The 13,256-nt window shown below is 36.3% G+C and overlaps 1 protein-coding gene across 4 annotated transcripts in view; it reads left to right on the forward strand.

Annotated features, from left to right (window-relative positions):
• Window positions 1-13,256, forward strand: part of LOC125838361 (protein TONNEAU 1a-like) — a 1,213,107-nt gene that overhangs the window by 1,198,190 nt on the left and 1,661 nt on the right. For all 4 annotated transcript variants that reach the window (XM_049517433.1, XM_049517434.1, XM_049517432.1 and 1 more), the window contains exons 2-8: window positions 1,168-1,258; window positions 10,621-10,753; window positions 11,104-11,192; window positions 11,285-11,407; window positions 12,422-12,555; window positions 12,658-12,683; window positions 12,760-12,916. In XM_049517433.1, coding sequence (XP_049373390.1) covers window positions 1,172-1,258; window positions 10,621-10,753; window positions 11,104-11,192; window positions 11,285-11,407; window positions 12,422-12,555; window positions 12,658-12,683; window positions 12,760-12,916 — 749 coding nt within the window. In that variant the 5' untranslated portion in view covers window positions 1,168-1,171. The remainder of the gene's footprint in view (window positions 1-1,167; window positions 1,259-10,620; window positions 10,754-11,103; window positions 11,193-11,284; window positions 11,408-12,421; window positions 12,556-12,657; window positions 12,684-12,759; window positions 12,917-13,256) is intronic.

A 13,256-nucleotide genomic window follows, 5' to 3' on the forward strand; every position in this document is an offset into this window, starting at 1 on the left:
TATAAGGCCAAACCCATCAGTGGCCCCTGAAAGTTGGCATCAACTTTCACTTGGACAACCTAACTAGACTTTGTTTATTTTAAGCACCTCATGTCAAACTTCATTTTGTCATTTTGACACTTTTTATATTTTCAAAACCACCTTTTAAGTGGGTACATCCAGACGCCTCTTATGTGGAAAAATAAACAAATCGGTATGTGACACGTGGAAATTTTATTTTATTTTTTAAAAACTCAGTTTTACTTTCTTTTTTTCTTTCTTCCAGATCCCAAATCCCAAATCCCACACCCCCACCTCTTTTCTTCTTCTTCTTGTGCCTCCTTTCCCTTTTCATCTGTTCTTCTCCATAAAAAAGGCAAGAACAAAGGTTAGTTCACAAAGTAAAATATGTTGGGAGAATAAGAAAAATCATATCAAATCGAAATTTTTTTGTATGACATTTAAAAGAAGATGATTTCTTGTGCTACCACAATTGGGATTTACAATGAAGAATATGTAAAATATATTTCTTTTTTTTTTCATTGGAGGTTTGTTTTTGAATATGAATCAAGATATAAATTCGATTTTCAAAGAAGATGGAAGAATCAAAGAGTGTAACCCAGTAAAGTATTGTAGAATTTTTAAAAAAAGTTGTGTGGTGATGAAGGATGGTAGAAGGTGGAGAAGATGGAAGGGAGAAAGCAAGGAAGAAGAAAGAGAAGAAAATATTTACAAAAAAACTCTCTAACGCGCTTAAAATTCGTGTGGCAGTACCATGCTTAGTTAGCGAAAAGTGTCAAAATGACACAATGAGATGCAACATGAGGTGTCTAAAATAAATAAAATTTAGTTAAAATGTCTAAGTGAAAATTTATACCAACTTTAGGGGATCATTGATGGGTTAGATTCACACTACAATTGCGTATCATATAACACATATATAACACATATTTGCTTGTTGGGTAGTTTTTTCAATAAAATTCAAGTGTCAAATTGCAATACTATACCAACCGTTGTTATCTTTACTTTTCTAAGGCCCCACCCCCATCACTTTGTTGAACTTTTTAAGATTTCGAAAACAATGTAAGGATACAAAAAATATCACAACGAAGAAGAGAGCCCTGAAAAAAAATAATCAGACATTTCTAGCTTCGGCAGAGAGCAGCAGCGGAAGAACCCCCAGGAAATAGAAATGGATGATTATACAAGAGAAATGATGGACCTCAAAACCCTCGTCACTCGAACCCTAGAGAAGAAAGGCGTCCTCGCCAAGATCAGAGTATGAATCAATCCCCTTCTCCTTTCTTCTCGTATATGCATTTTCATTCTTTTCTGAATTCTCTTCTCAATTTGACGTCAAATGTTCACCGATTAGGTATCTGCTTGCAAGTTTATACGTTTTTTCTTTTCTGGGTATGGCTTGGAATAACCGATAAAGCTGTAATTTGATAATTTTTGGTTTTTATTTTGTTGGAGTGGAAATTGGTGTCATGAATAGCTAATTTCCTATGTTTCTTGGTTAGAAAACTGGAAAAATAGGATCTTTTGGAGCTCCTGTTTCTTTGTCGTTTTCAGCTCCACCGGTGAGGTTTTACTCTAAGCACAGACATTGAAAATTCCATACGCTACAATGGTTAGCCGATGGGTTTAAAGGCCTATGTATCATGGATATTCCTGTAGCACTTCTAATGATTAGATTGTACCTAAATTAAGATTTTGTTGGGTATTTGCCTTGGCTGACTTTGAGCTTCTTTTACAACAACATACCTAGTGTAATCCCACAAGTGGAGTTTGCGGGGTGGTGCGTACACAGCCTTACCCCTATCTTGAGAAGGTAATAGGCTGTTTCCTATAGGCCCTCGGCTCAAGTAAAATATTTAAAAAATTAAGTATGTAAAGCAAATACAATTGTGAAGAATCCATACTGAAAACAATGGAGAAGAGAACAATAGCAACAACAAATAATATGATAACCGAAGCCAAGGAGAGAATAAAATCAAAGAATAAGATAGAATAAGTTAGTAGGAGAGTAATAAAAATAATTTTGATGAGGAGGTGTCACCAACGTATACTAGAAAGCTCTGGGCAATGCAAAACATAGTTTAAGTGATTAGAGATTAATATATAGAAATGAATATCTTGTGTTATACACAAGTGCTTCAACTGTTTTAGTTATCTCTAAGGAGCTAAATATTAGACTTGCGGGGGTTGCTACATGTATGCCTTTTATCTTCATCTGTTTCATTCTCATCAAACAAACATGAAATTCTGATATTTATGCATTACTTACCTTGAAAGTGCATGTCCTTTGATGCTCAACCTACGCTTATTTATGTCACGATCCAAAAATATGTATGTGTAATCAACACCCGACTAACTACCCCGTTGAGCGAACCATTGGATTGAAATTGAGTAACTTTATAAACCAATGAAATATCTTAAGAGCTAGCAACTATAGTCAAATAAACTGCACTGAAATAGTTAAACATATGTCTCAACCTATGTTGCTCGGACTCTTCAAAAATGTCGACGGGTGCGTGTCAGATCCTCCAAAAATAGTGTATTTTTGAAGGATCCGACACGGGTGCGGCAACATTTTTGGAGAGTCCGAGCAACTTAGTCTCAACTGAATAGCTTAAAGCAGCTATCAAAAATCCCCCAGCCATACTGTATAAAAAAAAATGAAAATCTCCCAATCATAACTGATACTCGCTTGGTCTGAAACTAGTTATTATCCATCTAGAGTCAGAAGAGGAACTACATATGTTCTTGGGGCATACAGCAGAATAATTGAATGAAGGGTGAAACTCCCACGGAAAGAAAAGTGAAGGATGTTGAGGACAATGCAACATTTAATTGGAGTTACTAGGCTCGGTGTTACCCATTTTTTGAGATAAAGAGGCCCGTGAGCGCTTAGTACACCATTATAATACACATTAAGTCTAATAGATGACCTACTAAGTGGTGGGACAAGATAAATACAACATGAAATGCACAAATAGCATAGATACATCTCGAACCGAAAATTGTTAACTGAAAGCTGAGAGAAATTGATAACTGAAAACTGTATAATCTGCAATACAGGCAAGCACTTAATGACACTGAAGTCAATCATAATTGCGGCTTGTTGCAAGTAGACTTGTTCTACTTGGCAGGGTCACCCTCACTCCAGAAAGTTGTGTACAACTGTGGCTATTTCATGTAGACTTGCTCTACATGGTAGTGTCACCCTCACTCCAAAAAACTGGGGTAACTGTGGCTATTTCAAGTAGACTTGTTCTACTATGGGATGTTTCCCTCATCCCATACTAACCAAGTTGACCGTGGCTATTTGAAATAGACATGATCTACTTAAGAGTGTCATTCTCACTCCAACATGTATATCACAAGCTTGTTCATAGAAGCATAGCATGAATCAAGATATGTTCATGACTAAGAATGACATTTAAGTCGAACAATAAACAAGATAGTAAGCATTGCTTGGCTTCCATAAAAAAATCCATAATTAGGCAAAACTAATTTTTCAGATCAAACTTTTGAACATGGTGAATTGGATACTAGCTCGTCCTCACCAGTTTTAATCCACAAAACCTTTGAAACCTCTCACCAAACACCTTCGAAGATCATTTGGCTTCTCCCGTCTTTCAAGCCATCTAAATTCTCAATCTACAAATAATTGAGTTCAACTCCATTGTTACAAGCTCACAAGATTTTATATAATCCAATTATCAAGTAACAATTAGCTCAAGCTAACCTAGTTAATTCAACCTCTTTCCATGAGAACTAAGCTCACCATCCCTATTCTACAATGTAACTGGTTAAAATCATCAATAACATCATCGTAAATCACAATATCGAACGCACATTAAATATTCCATCAACTTTTCTTTCTCAAAATATATTTCATCATTTTCCACATCCACCCAACGATCTCCATTAATGGTGGAAACTAAGTAGTAAGTACCATTAAATTTAACTTTCCAACCACCTAACAATACCATAAGCATCCTTAATCTCCATAAATAAACATAAAAGTTAAAGTAGAGTAGGTGGGTTTACCTTAAGAGGTTTAAATCTTTTTTATTTTTCTGATGAAGTAAAGGATTCATTAGAAAGCATCAAGTAGATGTTAATTTACAGTGAGAGAAATTTTAAAAGGCAAAGTATGAGAGAGTATTGCTTGCCTCAATAATATCTCAGTCTGCCAGCTAGAGAGCACAAAAGAACTAACAAATTCTTTAAACTGTCCAGTGCTATTTACTGTGGACATCTTGTCCAGCTGAAAAGATTAATTGAACAAATGGCTTTGAGAGAGGAACTAGAGTTGATATGCCATCAGAACATCTTCTATTTCTCTCATCCGTAGATACCACAAAATAGCTGAAGAAATCATAAGCCAGATTTTCTTGATGGCTGTATCCACATTCCGCAAGCTCCAGCACAGTTGTGCCTCTCTCAATCCCAGAGGCAACCAGCTTAAACCAAAGAAACTGAAAAAAAACACACTCCAAAGGTCTCTGGCTACAGGACAATGCAGAAATAGGTGATTGACAGATTCATGGGAGCACCTACAGAAGTAACACCTGTTGACCAGCTCAAATCCTCTCCATTAAGGTTGTCCAGAGTGAGGCATGCATACCAGAGAGCAGACCACAGATCAGTTGAAACATATAACCTTAACAGGGAGTTTGGTCCTCCAAATCAACTTCCACGGTCAAGTGTCAATGACTTGGTTTTGAGAGCTTAGTAGCATGTAGCATTCTTTAACAGTGGAAGTGCCCTCTTTACCCTAATTCATACTGTCAGGGGCATCTTCATTACTGTTAAAAGACTCAATTGTTGCTAGCAACTCCACCAAACTTCCCATCTCCCAGTCTTGAACGGCTCTTCGTAGGTGCACATCCCAATAACTTTTAGTTCTGTTTTGAGCAATAGATGAGTTCTTGTCCAGGGCGATGTTGAAAAGGTTGGGAAAGTTTACCATCAGATGTGTGTTACTCAGCCAATAGTCCTTTCAAAACTTGATGTGTGCTGCATTACCTGGCTTGAATTGAACATTCGGAAGAAATTCAGTTTGCTTCATTGTTTAGCCTTGATTACATCCTTCCATAAACTGTGTTCCCCTATTCCGTATAGCTAGAGCTACTTCATAAGCAAAGCTTTGTTATGCAAGGGTAGGTCTCTGATCCCCGGTCCTCCTTTGGATTTATGCATTATAACCTTGTCCCATTCAACGGGATGAAATTTGTGTGAGCTTCTATTAGACTATTACCTTCCCACATGAAGTCTCTCCTAATTCTCTCCAGTATATCAAGCACACTTTGGGGGATAGGGAATAATGACATGAAATAGGTGGGTATGCTGTCGAGCACATTGTTAATGAGAGTGAGTCTACCCCCAATTGATAAATATTGCAGCTGCCATGAAGCAAGTCTTTTGTTCAATTTCCCCACTGCTCCATTCTAAATATCACAACTTCTGGATTTGGCTCCCAAAGGAAGAACCAAATAAGAACAAGGCAGTGTCCCAATGTTGCACCTCAGGATTCCAGCCAACTTATCAATATTGCGAACCAACATTCACTGGGTACACAATGCTCTTCTGCATGTTGATATGCAAACCATTTAGGGCTTCAGAAAGAAAGAGAGTGAGATTTAGGTATAGAGTTTGAGATCTATCTGCCTCACAAAAAATCAAAGTATCACCAGCATACAATAGGTGGAAGATTATGACTGGATTACAAGTGATTGAACCAACACTGAACCCCTGAATCCAGTTGCATTGTCGGGCTTTTTCTAGCATCTTGCAAAGCCCTTCGTAGCTGAAAACTCTAGCCTTTTGGGTTCTTGATGGGTTTTCTTGACTAACCAAAATCAAAAGATTTTGATGTTAAAATTCATGGAATGGAGTGTTATCTAACATAAATAATTCATAAAAATCTTATATTGGTAGTTGGATGAAGTAGAATGACAAGAAAATACTCTTGAAGTTGTGCCCTAGGTCCCACCTATTTTGTGAGAATCAAAATCTACGTTTTGGGAACTAAATAGTTTTGCAGCTAGCATGGCCAGTGTTATCAAGAGCAAAAAATGCAAAAATGCTCTAAGGTTCATTAGGGCTTTAAGCACTAAGCGCAAATAAAGCGTGGACTTTAATGAAAAAATGCGCAAAGGGAGAAAAAAAAAAACATATATGTCTAGTCTATGACTAATAATTATAAGCATGAATGTCAAATATATGAACAAAGAAATTGAAAAAAAATATACACTATGCAAGCTTGATATACAGAAGGCCTATGATCATTTAAACTGAAATTTCTTACTACTTATGATGCAAAGGGTGGGTTTTGGAGCCAAATGGATTAGATGGGTGAAATTCTGCATAAGCACAGACAAGTTTTCTATTTTAGTTAATAGAACTCCTAGTGGTTTCTTTTCATCCCAAAGGGGACTGAGACAAGGTGACCCCCTGTCACCCTTTTTATTCATTTTAGCCATGGAAGGTTTGAGTAACCTAATTCACACATCACAGATGAAGGGTTGGGTAAGGGGCTTTAGGGTGGACAGCAGTGCACAAAATGGCTTGGAGATTACACATCTGCAATATGCAGATGATACCCTTATTTTTTGTGAAGCAATGACAGAGCAACGCAGTCTCTAGATTACATATCAATTGGGGGAAGAGTTTCATTTATCCCATAAATGAAGTGGCTCAGGAGGAGAGTCTGGCAGGGGTTTTGGGTGGTAGGGTAGGGGAACTACCAACCATATACCTAGGTATGCCATTGGGGGGAAAGAGCAAATCAATAGGGATATGGAATGGAGTGATAGAAAAATGCGAAAAGAAGCTTACCAACTGGAAGAGCCAATATCTGTCTAGGGGAGGTAGATTAACCATGGTTAATAGTGTGCTAGATGCAATACCTGCTTATATGATGTCTATGTTCCCAGCACCAGACAATGTCATACAGAGGATAGATGCTTTGAGAAGAAATTTTTTTTGGCAGGGAAATGAAGATAAAAAGAAGTTTCATCTAGTCAAGTGGGAAGAAGTCATAAAAAATAAGAAGGAGGGTGGACTGGGGATCAGGAACATGAAGAAACAAAACAAAAGCTTAATGTTAAAATGGCTTTGGAAGTTTATGACAGGAGAGAATATGCTATGGAGAGAGGTGATCAGGGCAAAATATGAAATGGAGAATAAGTGGATGACAAAGATGGTAACTACACCATATGGATGTGGTATCTGGAGATCAATAAGAAATCTTTGGCCTCTGTTTCTTTCTTGAATCAGATTCCAAGTGGGTAATGGAATGAAGGTGTCATTTTGGGAGGACAAATGGATAGCCCAAAGAACCCTGAAACAATTATTCCCAGACTTATATACACTAAGCCTTCAACAAAATGCAACTGTGGCTGAAATGTGGACAGGACAGGGGTGGAACTTACATCTTAGGAGGAATCTAAATGATTGGGAGATGGGGAACATAGTGGCCTTCCATGATACAATGGCACAATTTAGCAATCTGACTAGGGAAGAAGACAAGGTTGTGTGGAAGATTGGTAGCAAAGGGGTTTTCAGTGTCAAGTCAGCTTACAAAGATCTTAATCAATCAAATTCAGATGATAGGATGGAGCTCTGGCCATGGCAGATGATATGGAGACCTTAAATCCCATACAAGGTAAACTGTTTCACATGGTTACTAGCAAAGGAAGCAGTGCTGACACAAGAGAATATAATGAAGAGGAAGTTCCAACTATGCTCAAGATGCTATTTGTGTGAGGAACAGGCAGAGACAGTCAACCATCTCTTCTTGCATTGCAAATGGACAGATCAATTATGGAGAATTTTCAGCAGCCTTAGAAAGATCACTTGGGTGAAACCAAGAAACATAGTACAACTCCTAAATTGTTGGATCAATATTGGCACCACTACAATTAAGGAGGAGAGATGGAGGATTGTCCCAGCTTGTATATGGTGGACAGTGTGGAAAGAAAGGGATCAAAGATGTTTTGAGGGCAAGAAGAACAATTTGCAGAATTTCAAGATGAATTGTATAGCTCTTTATTATTTTTGGTGTAAACAGAAAGTCTTGGTACAGACAGAAGAATTTTTTGATGTTTTAGACTTTGTGACAAAAAGCACAGATGGAGTCAGTCTAGTTTGTAATACTTTTGGAGGGGGGCTACTTTGATGTAGTATACCTGTGGATAAATAGAAGAAAAGTTACCATTCTCAAAAAAATAAAATACAATAATGTGAAATATCAATTGTTGAGTGTCACCTCTTCAAAAGAGGCTCATTGGCAAGAAAAAATATGCCTTAGAACCTTGATGACGACACAAAATCGCACATTAAGCAATGCGAAGCGCGCAACACGTTTTGAACCTTGCTTCAGGGCTTAAGCGAACCTTTGGCAACACTGACGTGGCCTCTTCAACAACGCACTAACCTCACACCAAACTTTTGTAGTTGTCTTGGCCTCCGTCCTATGGCCTCTTTGACAGCATGCCAACTTATTCCAAACTTCTGCAGTTGTCCTGGCCTCATGCACATGCCAAACATCTACCCACTTTCAACATTCATATTCATGTCCCAAGCATACCACCTTTATTGATGTCGGTAATACCTTTAGAATGCCTTAATCACATCATTAGCCTCACAATTAACGTAGTTAAGGTTTAAGAATCATGAACCTTAACTATTTGGGGATAGTCAGGAGACAATGAGTCACTGAGGGATCTTAAGCCCACAGTTGGCACAGAAGAATAATATTCTATTGGGCTCAATTAAATTGACCTTTGCTTGAGAAAGTGTGAGTTAATGACTTTGAAGGGTTCAACCTTTAGGTGCCATTTAGTTGGTCTTTTAATAGAGTTAATCAATGTATAAAAATCAGCATATAGTAGTATTGGTATAAAATCCAGCATAGTTGATATAATGTTTTTATTTTTTCTTTTGTTCTTACATAGTACCTACATAAGTTAATGTGGAAATTTGTGTTCTATGTTATGTGGGTTAGAGTGTGGAATATGAATACATGTATTAAAATAATACTTGAATTAAAACATTAAAATGACAAAGCTTGGCCTCATAATAGTCAACAAACTTTTTTTTTGGGCTAAAAAGTACACAAATATTTTTAATTTTACACTATATACTAATTGGTACTATTTCAGTTGCCCCTATCTCAAAAATATACTAATTTGTAATATTTTGCCCTCATAATTTGTGCAAGCTGACTTGGACACCACGGTTGTCAATTTTTTTTTAATATGTGTATATACACACACACACACACTAATTTGTAATAGAACCAAACTAAGCATCCAACAACAAATAATCATCAAATTACAATCTTTGAATTACTAATCCCTACATAACAATTCCTAAGTTTATAATCCCTACATGATTATTCCTGCATAACTTGTATCTATACTAAATGACTCCTTAGAGAAAAGATTGTCATATACAGAATAAGGAGGATTAAATTGTAACCTGCCAGTTGAATTGCTACCTTGTATCCTGGAAGTATAAGATTCATTCCCTTCATGCATTCCCCTTTGTGGTACCCACACTATGGACCTCCAATCCGTAATCCAAGAAAAAAACAAGAATAGTAGAGAAAAGTTAGGAACTTAGAATTGTTCCATGCTTTGAAAATTAATATGAAAACAAAGATTTGAGGGTGACTTATGGGGTTAAAATTTTGAAACATTTTGGGCCATGAAATGAGAAACTTATGGTGGTGAATTGTAAAAAATCAAGATATATACAGAGAACATAAAAAAGAAATACCAATGGATGATAAAATTTGGGAATCCTGTCTAGGATTCTATCAGCAAAACCATAAGATAAGATTGTGTGAAGCACCAAGAAATTGTATAGGCTTCCAGGAAACTGAATGTATAAATGTGTTTCTCTATTAATTAGAAAGCCATATAGGTACTTGTATGCAGCTTGCTTTTCTAATACTACTTACAAATAAATAAAGAAATTTCTACAGTGTGACTGGTAGATGAATGAAACAAAAGTAATAATCAAAAGAGGTTAACAATCTACTTGTATGCAGCTTGCTTTTCTAATACTAATTACAAAATAAATAAAGAAATTTCTACAGTGCGATTGGTAGATGAATGAAACAAAAGTAATAATCAAAAGAGGTTAACAATCTAATTTGTGACTCATTTATTGATCACGGAAAAAGTAAATTGCGAAATGGCTAATTAGAGTTTACTGGATCTGAAGTAGAATTTCCAAACAGTCATATGAGCAGATTATAGAAATATTAAACTGAAGCCAGTGGTGTCAATGTATGTCTGATTAACTTGGCCCATAAAAAAGTTGACTTTTTTTTCACTCATGAGAGCTGCTTGTTACTACCTTTACAGAGGAAGTGCAATTAGAAAAAGCTGAAAACAAATGTTTCCTATTCTATGTTGGATTTGTAATAATAGTGAAATTTTTGTAGCTTTTTGATTAAGAAATTATTTATTGGTAAAAGAAACCTGATGATCTTGTTTATCGAAACAAGATTTCTGTCACATGCAGATCTTCTTCAGAATTCTCCCTTGTTGATATAATTGGAACTCTGGTTGATCCACAAGATATTTACACATTTTGCTTGGCTACATTTCTTAGGCTGAGCTTAGAGCAAGCGTTTTTGAGGCAATAGAAGAGGAGGATAGGACCATTGAAAAGGACGAAGGCTTGCCTCCTGCACTATTGGGTAGCTGCAATGAGCGTGCGAAGCAACTCCATAATTCCCCTTCAGGTTTATTTTGGGCTTTTACCCCTTTATGTTTTACGGTCATGCTTATTTTTTATTTGCTTTGATTATTGAAGCGTTGTAGATTGTGCACATGTGCTTTCTGTTTTCCTTGCATAATCATCTTACAGTGAATAACACATGTAGTTGCTTTAGGATTCTTACAAAACACACTGATGTTTACACATTGAACACCAAATATTACTTTTATGGTAAAATACCTCTTACCATGGCCCTTTAATTTTATAATCAATGCATAAAGATAGGTGTTTTAGTAGTTAAAGAAGAGTTTAACATTTCATATATCCTCCCACATTGATTCCTTGTAACTTTTTTTTTCCCCTTGCTGAATGCAGGAAGGCTGCTAACGGCACTGATATGTGAATATTTTGACTGGGCTCAGTTAAACCACTCACTTAAAGTTTATTTACCAGAGTGTAATTTGGTAATATTGTACAGCTATAATTAATGTAATCAAACCAATTTGCATAAATTGTCAGTTATTATTTCAATTTACAAGAGATTTCTTGTTTGCAGCAAAAGGATTCTTGGAAATCAGAGCTAAAAGAATTTAGCAGCAAAAATGGATACGATCTTAACAGGAATGGGGATAGTGGCCCATTGCTTTTGGATGTTCTCGAAGGATTCTTGAAGTATGAGGTTCGATAAACTTCTTATATTAGATAACTTCTAGACATATATCTGTCAGTTGCTTATGGTATTGTTTATGTTTCTATTAGTATTACAAGAAGAAAATTAAAAGAAGAAAGGCGGGGAGATTATCATTGATAATCGTATGGAACTTGTTTGTTGGGGATACAATTTTATCATCCTTGAAAAGAATAAAAGTTGAGAAGGATGAATTCAAAAATGTAGGAAATATGTTAAATATATAAATAGTTCAGTTTGTTAAGAGTGGTTGTCTCGACATCCTCATGCAGTTGTGTCCCTCTCTCCATATGGTATCCAAATTCTCCTCGTTTTTTTTTTTCTTCTATAGATCGATAAATTGCTTACAAATGCTATGACCAAATGTGGTCCTAGGGGGGAAAACATGTTGCTAGAGGTCCCAAGAAACAAATCACAGAGGAAGATGAAAGTAAATAAGTAGAAAGCATCAAGGCATAATTAGGAACAGCTCTCTTGATTTACTAGTGATACTGGCCAATAGGACAATAAATATCACTAAGCTTGTTTTATCAAAAGAGAAAAAAGACCATTAAGCTTAATTTTATTCAACAAAATTTATTTCTTGGTTCTACTTCAAACACTTCTTTCTTTTCTTTGTTCTGTGAGGTATATCCGCTTCGTGCAATCAATGGTTTGTGTTTGAACCATTAACCTTGCTCAGATGTGATTGACTTAGTAAAGACTAAAGAGCATCCCTATTCTGCAGATGCTGGTTTAAATTTTTTTAAGTGTACACAAGTATGTTAGTATATGAAACTTGCATTTTGTGATGGTTTAACAGTCTCCTGTTCCAGGTGTGGTTAGAGTTTTTAATATGTTTAAGTAGTTTCATTGAATGATAGTTATATCATTTGCAGTTCACTTTTTCCTGCATTCGAATTGACTATGGTGAATATACAAGTCTATCTAGTAGGAATTAGCATTATGGCAAGCTTTTAAAATCTGTCACAGAAGTTACCAGTTTCAAAAAAAAATCTGTCACAGAACTTATCTCAAGGAAGGGGTGCTGGGAGGAGATTGACAACACCAGATGCTGTTTCTCTTCCCACTTTAGAAACAAGGAACATGAGGAGGCCTTCTTCATCTTCAGTTGCCGGGGGCTTACCTCCATTGGGAAGGTTTTCACATAATACACTATTATGTCATCTTTTTTTTTTTGTATTTATTTATTTTTCTTTTTGGATTTGAGATTTTGACTTGAGACCATCTTCATTCCACAGGCCAGGTCCTGCAGCCCAGTCATCTGGTAGGTAGTGTACTTGCTTTATATGTATTAATTCCTGGATAAATGTTTAATCTTGTTCATATGGTTGCAATTTTAGATAGAAGAGGAGGTTCGTCGGTATCTGGATACAGGAAGGATGAATACAACTGGAGATATGACAATGATGAACTTGCAGAAGATGTAAGTCGTGCTTCATCTGCCTTAGAAAACCTTCAGCTGGACAGAAAAGCTCGGAATCTTACCACTTCCTGGCGGTAAGTGTTTGAAAACTGGATTGCTTATTCTAGTTTGATTTTTATGTTACTTCTGTTGGATGGGTATGGGAGTTAGAGATTTGGTGAATGTTAGTCATGGATGATTTGTTTGATTTTGGCTGTGGCTGTTATAAAATACATCACTTGTGGCTGGTCAGTAAGGTTAAAGATGACAACCTTATTTGTTCTGCTATGCAGCTGTTATGTCCATAGATGCCATTATGCAGCATAACTAGACCAGATAGTACTTTTGGGCTGGCTTGCTGAGAAATATTACCCATGCTTTCAATCCAAGTATATGGATTTTGTGCTACTTACTGATAGTGAATTCTTTTTTTAA

The sequence above is a fragment of the Solanum verrucosum genome, unplaced genomic scaffold (genome assembly GCF_900185275.1).
Source record: "Solanum verrucosum unplaced genomic scaffold, falcon-dt-bn FXZP01000150.1, whole genome shotgun sequence".
Lineage (NCBI taxonomy): Eukaryota > Viridiplantae > Streptophyta > Magnoliopsida > Solanales > Solanaceae > Solanum > Solanum verrucosum.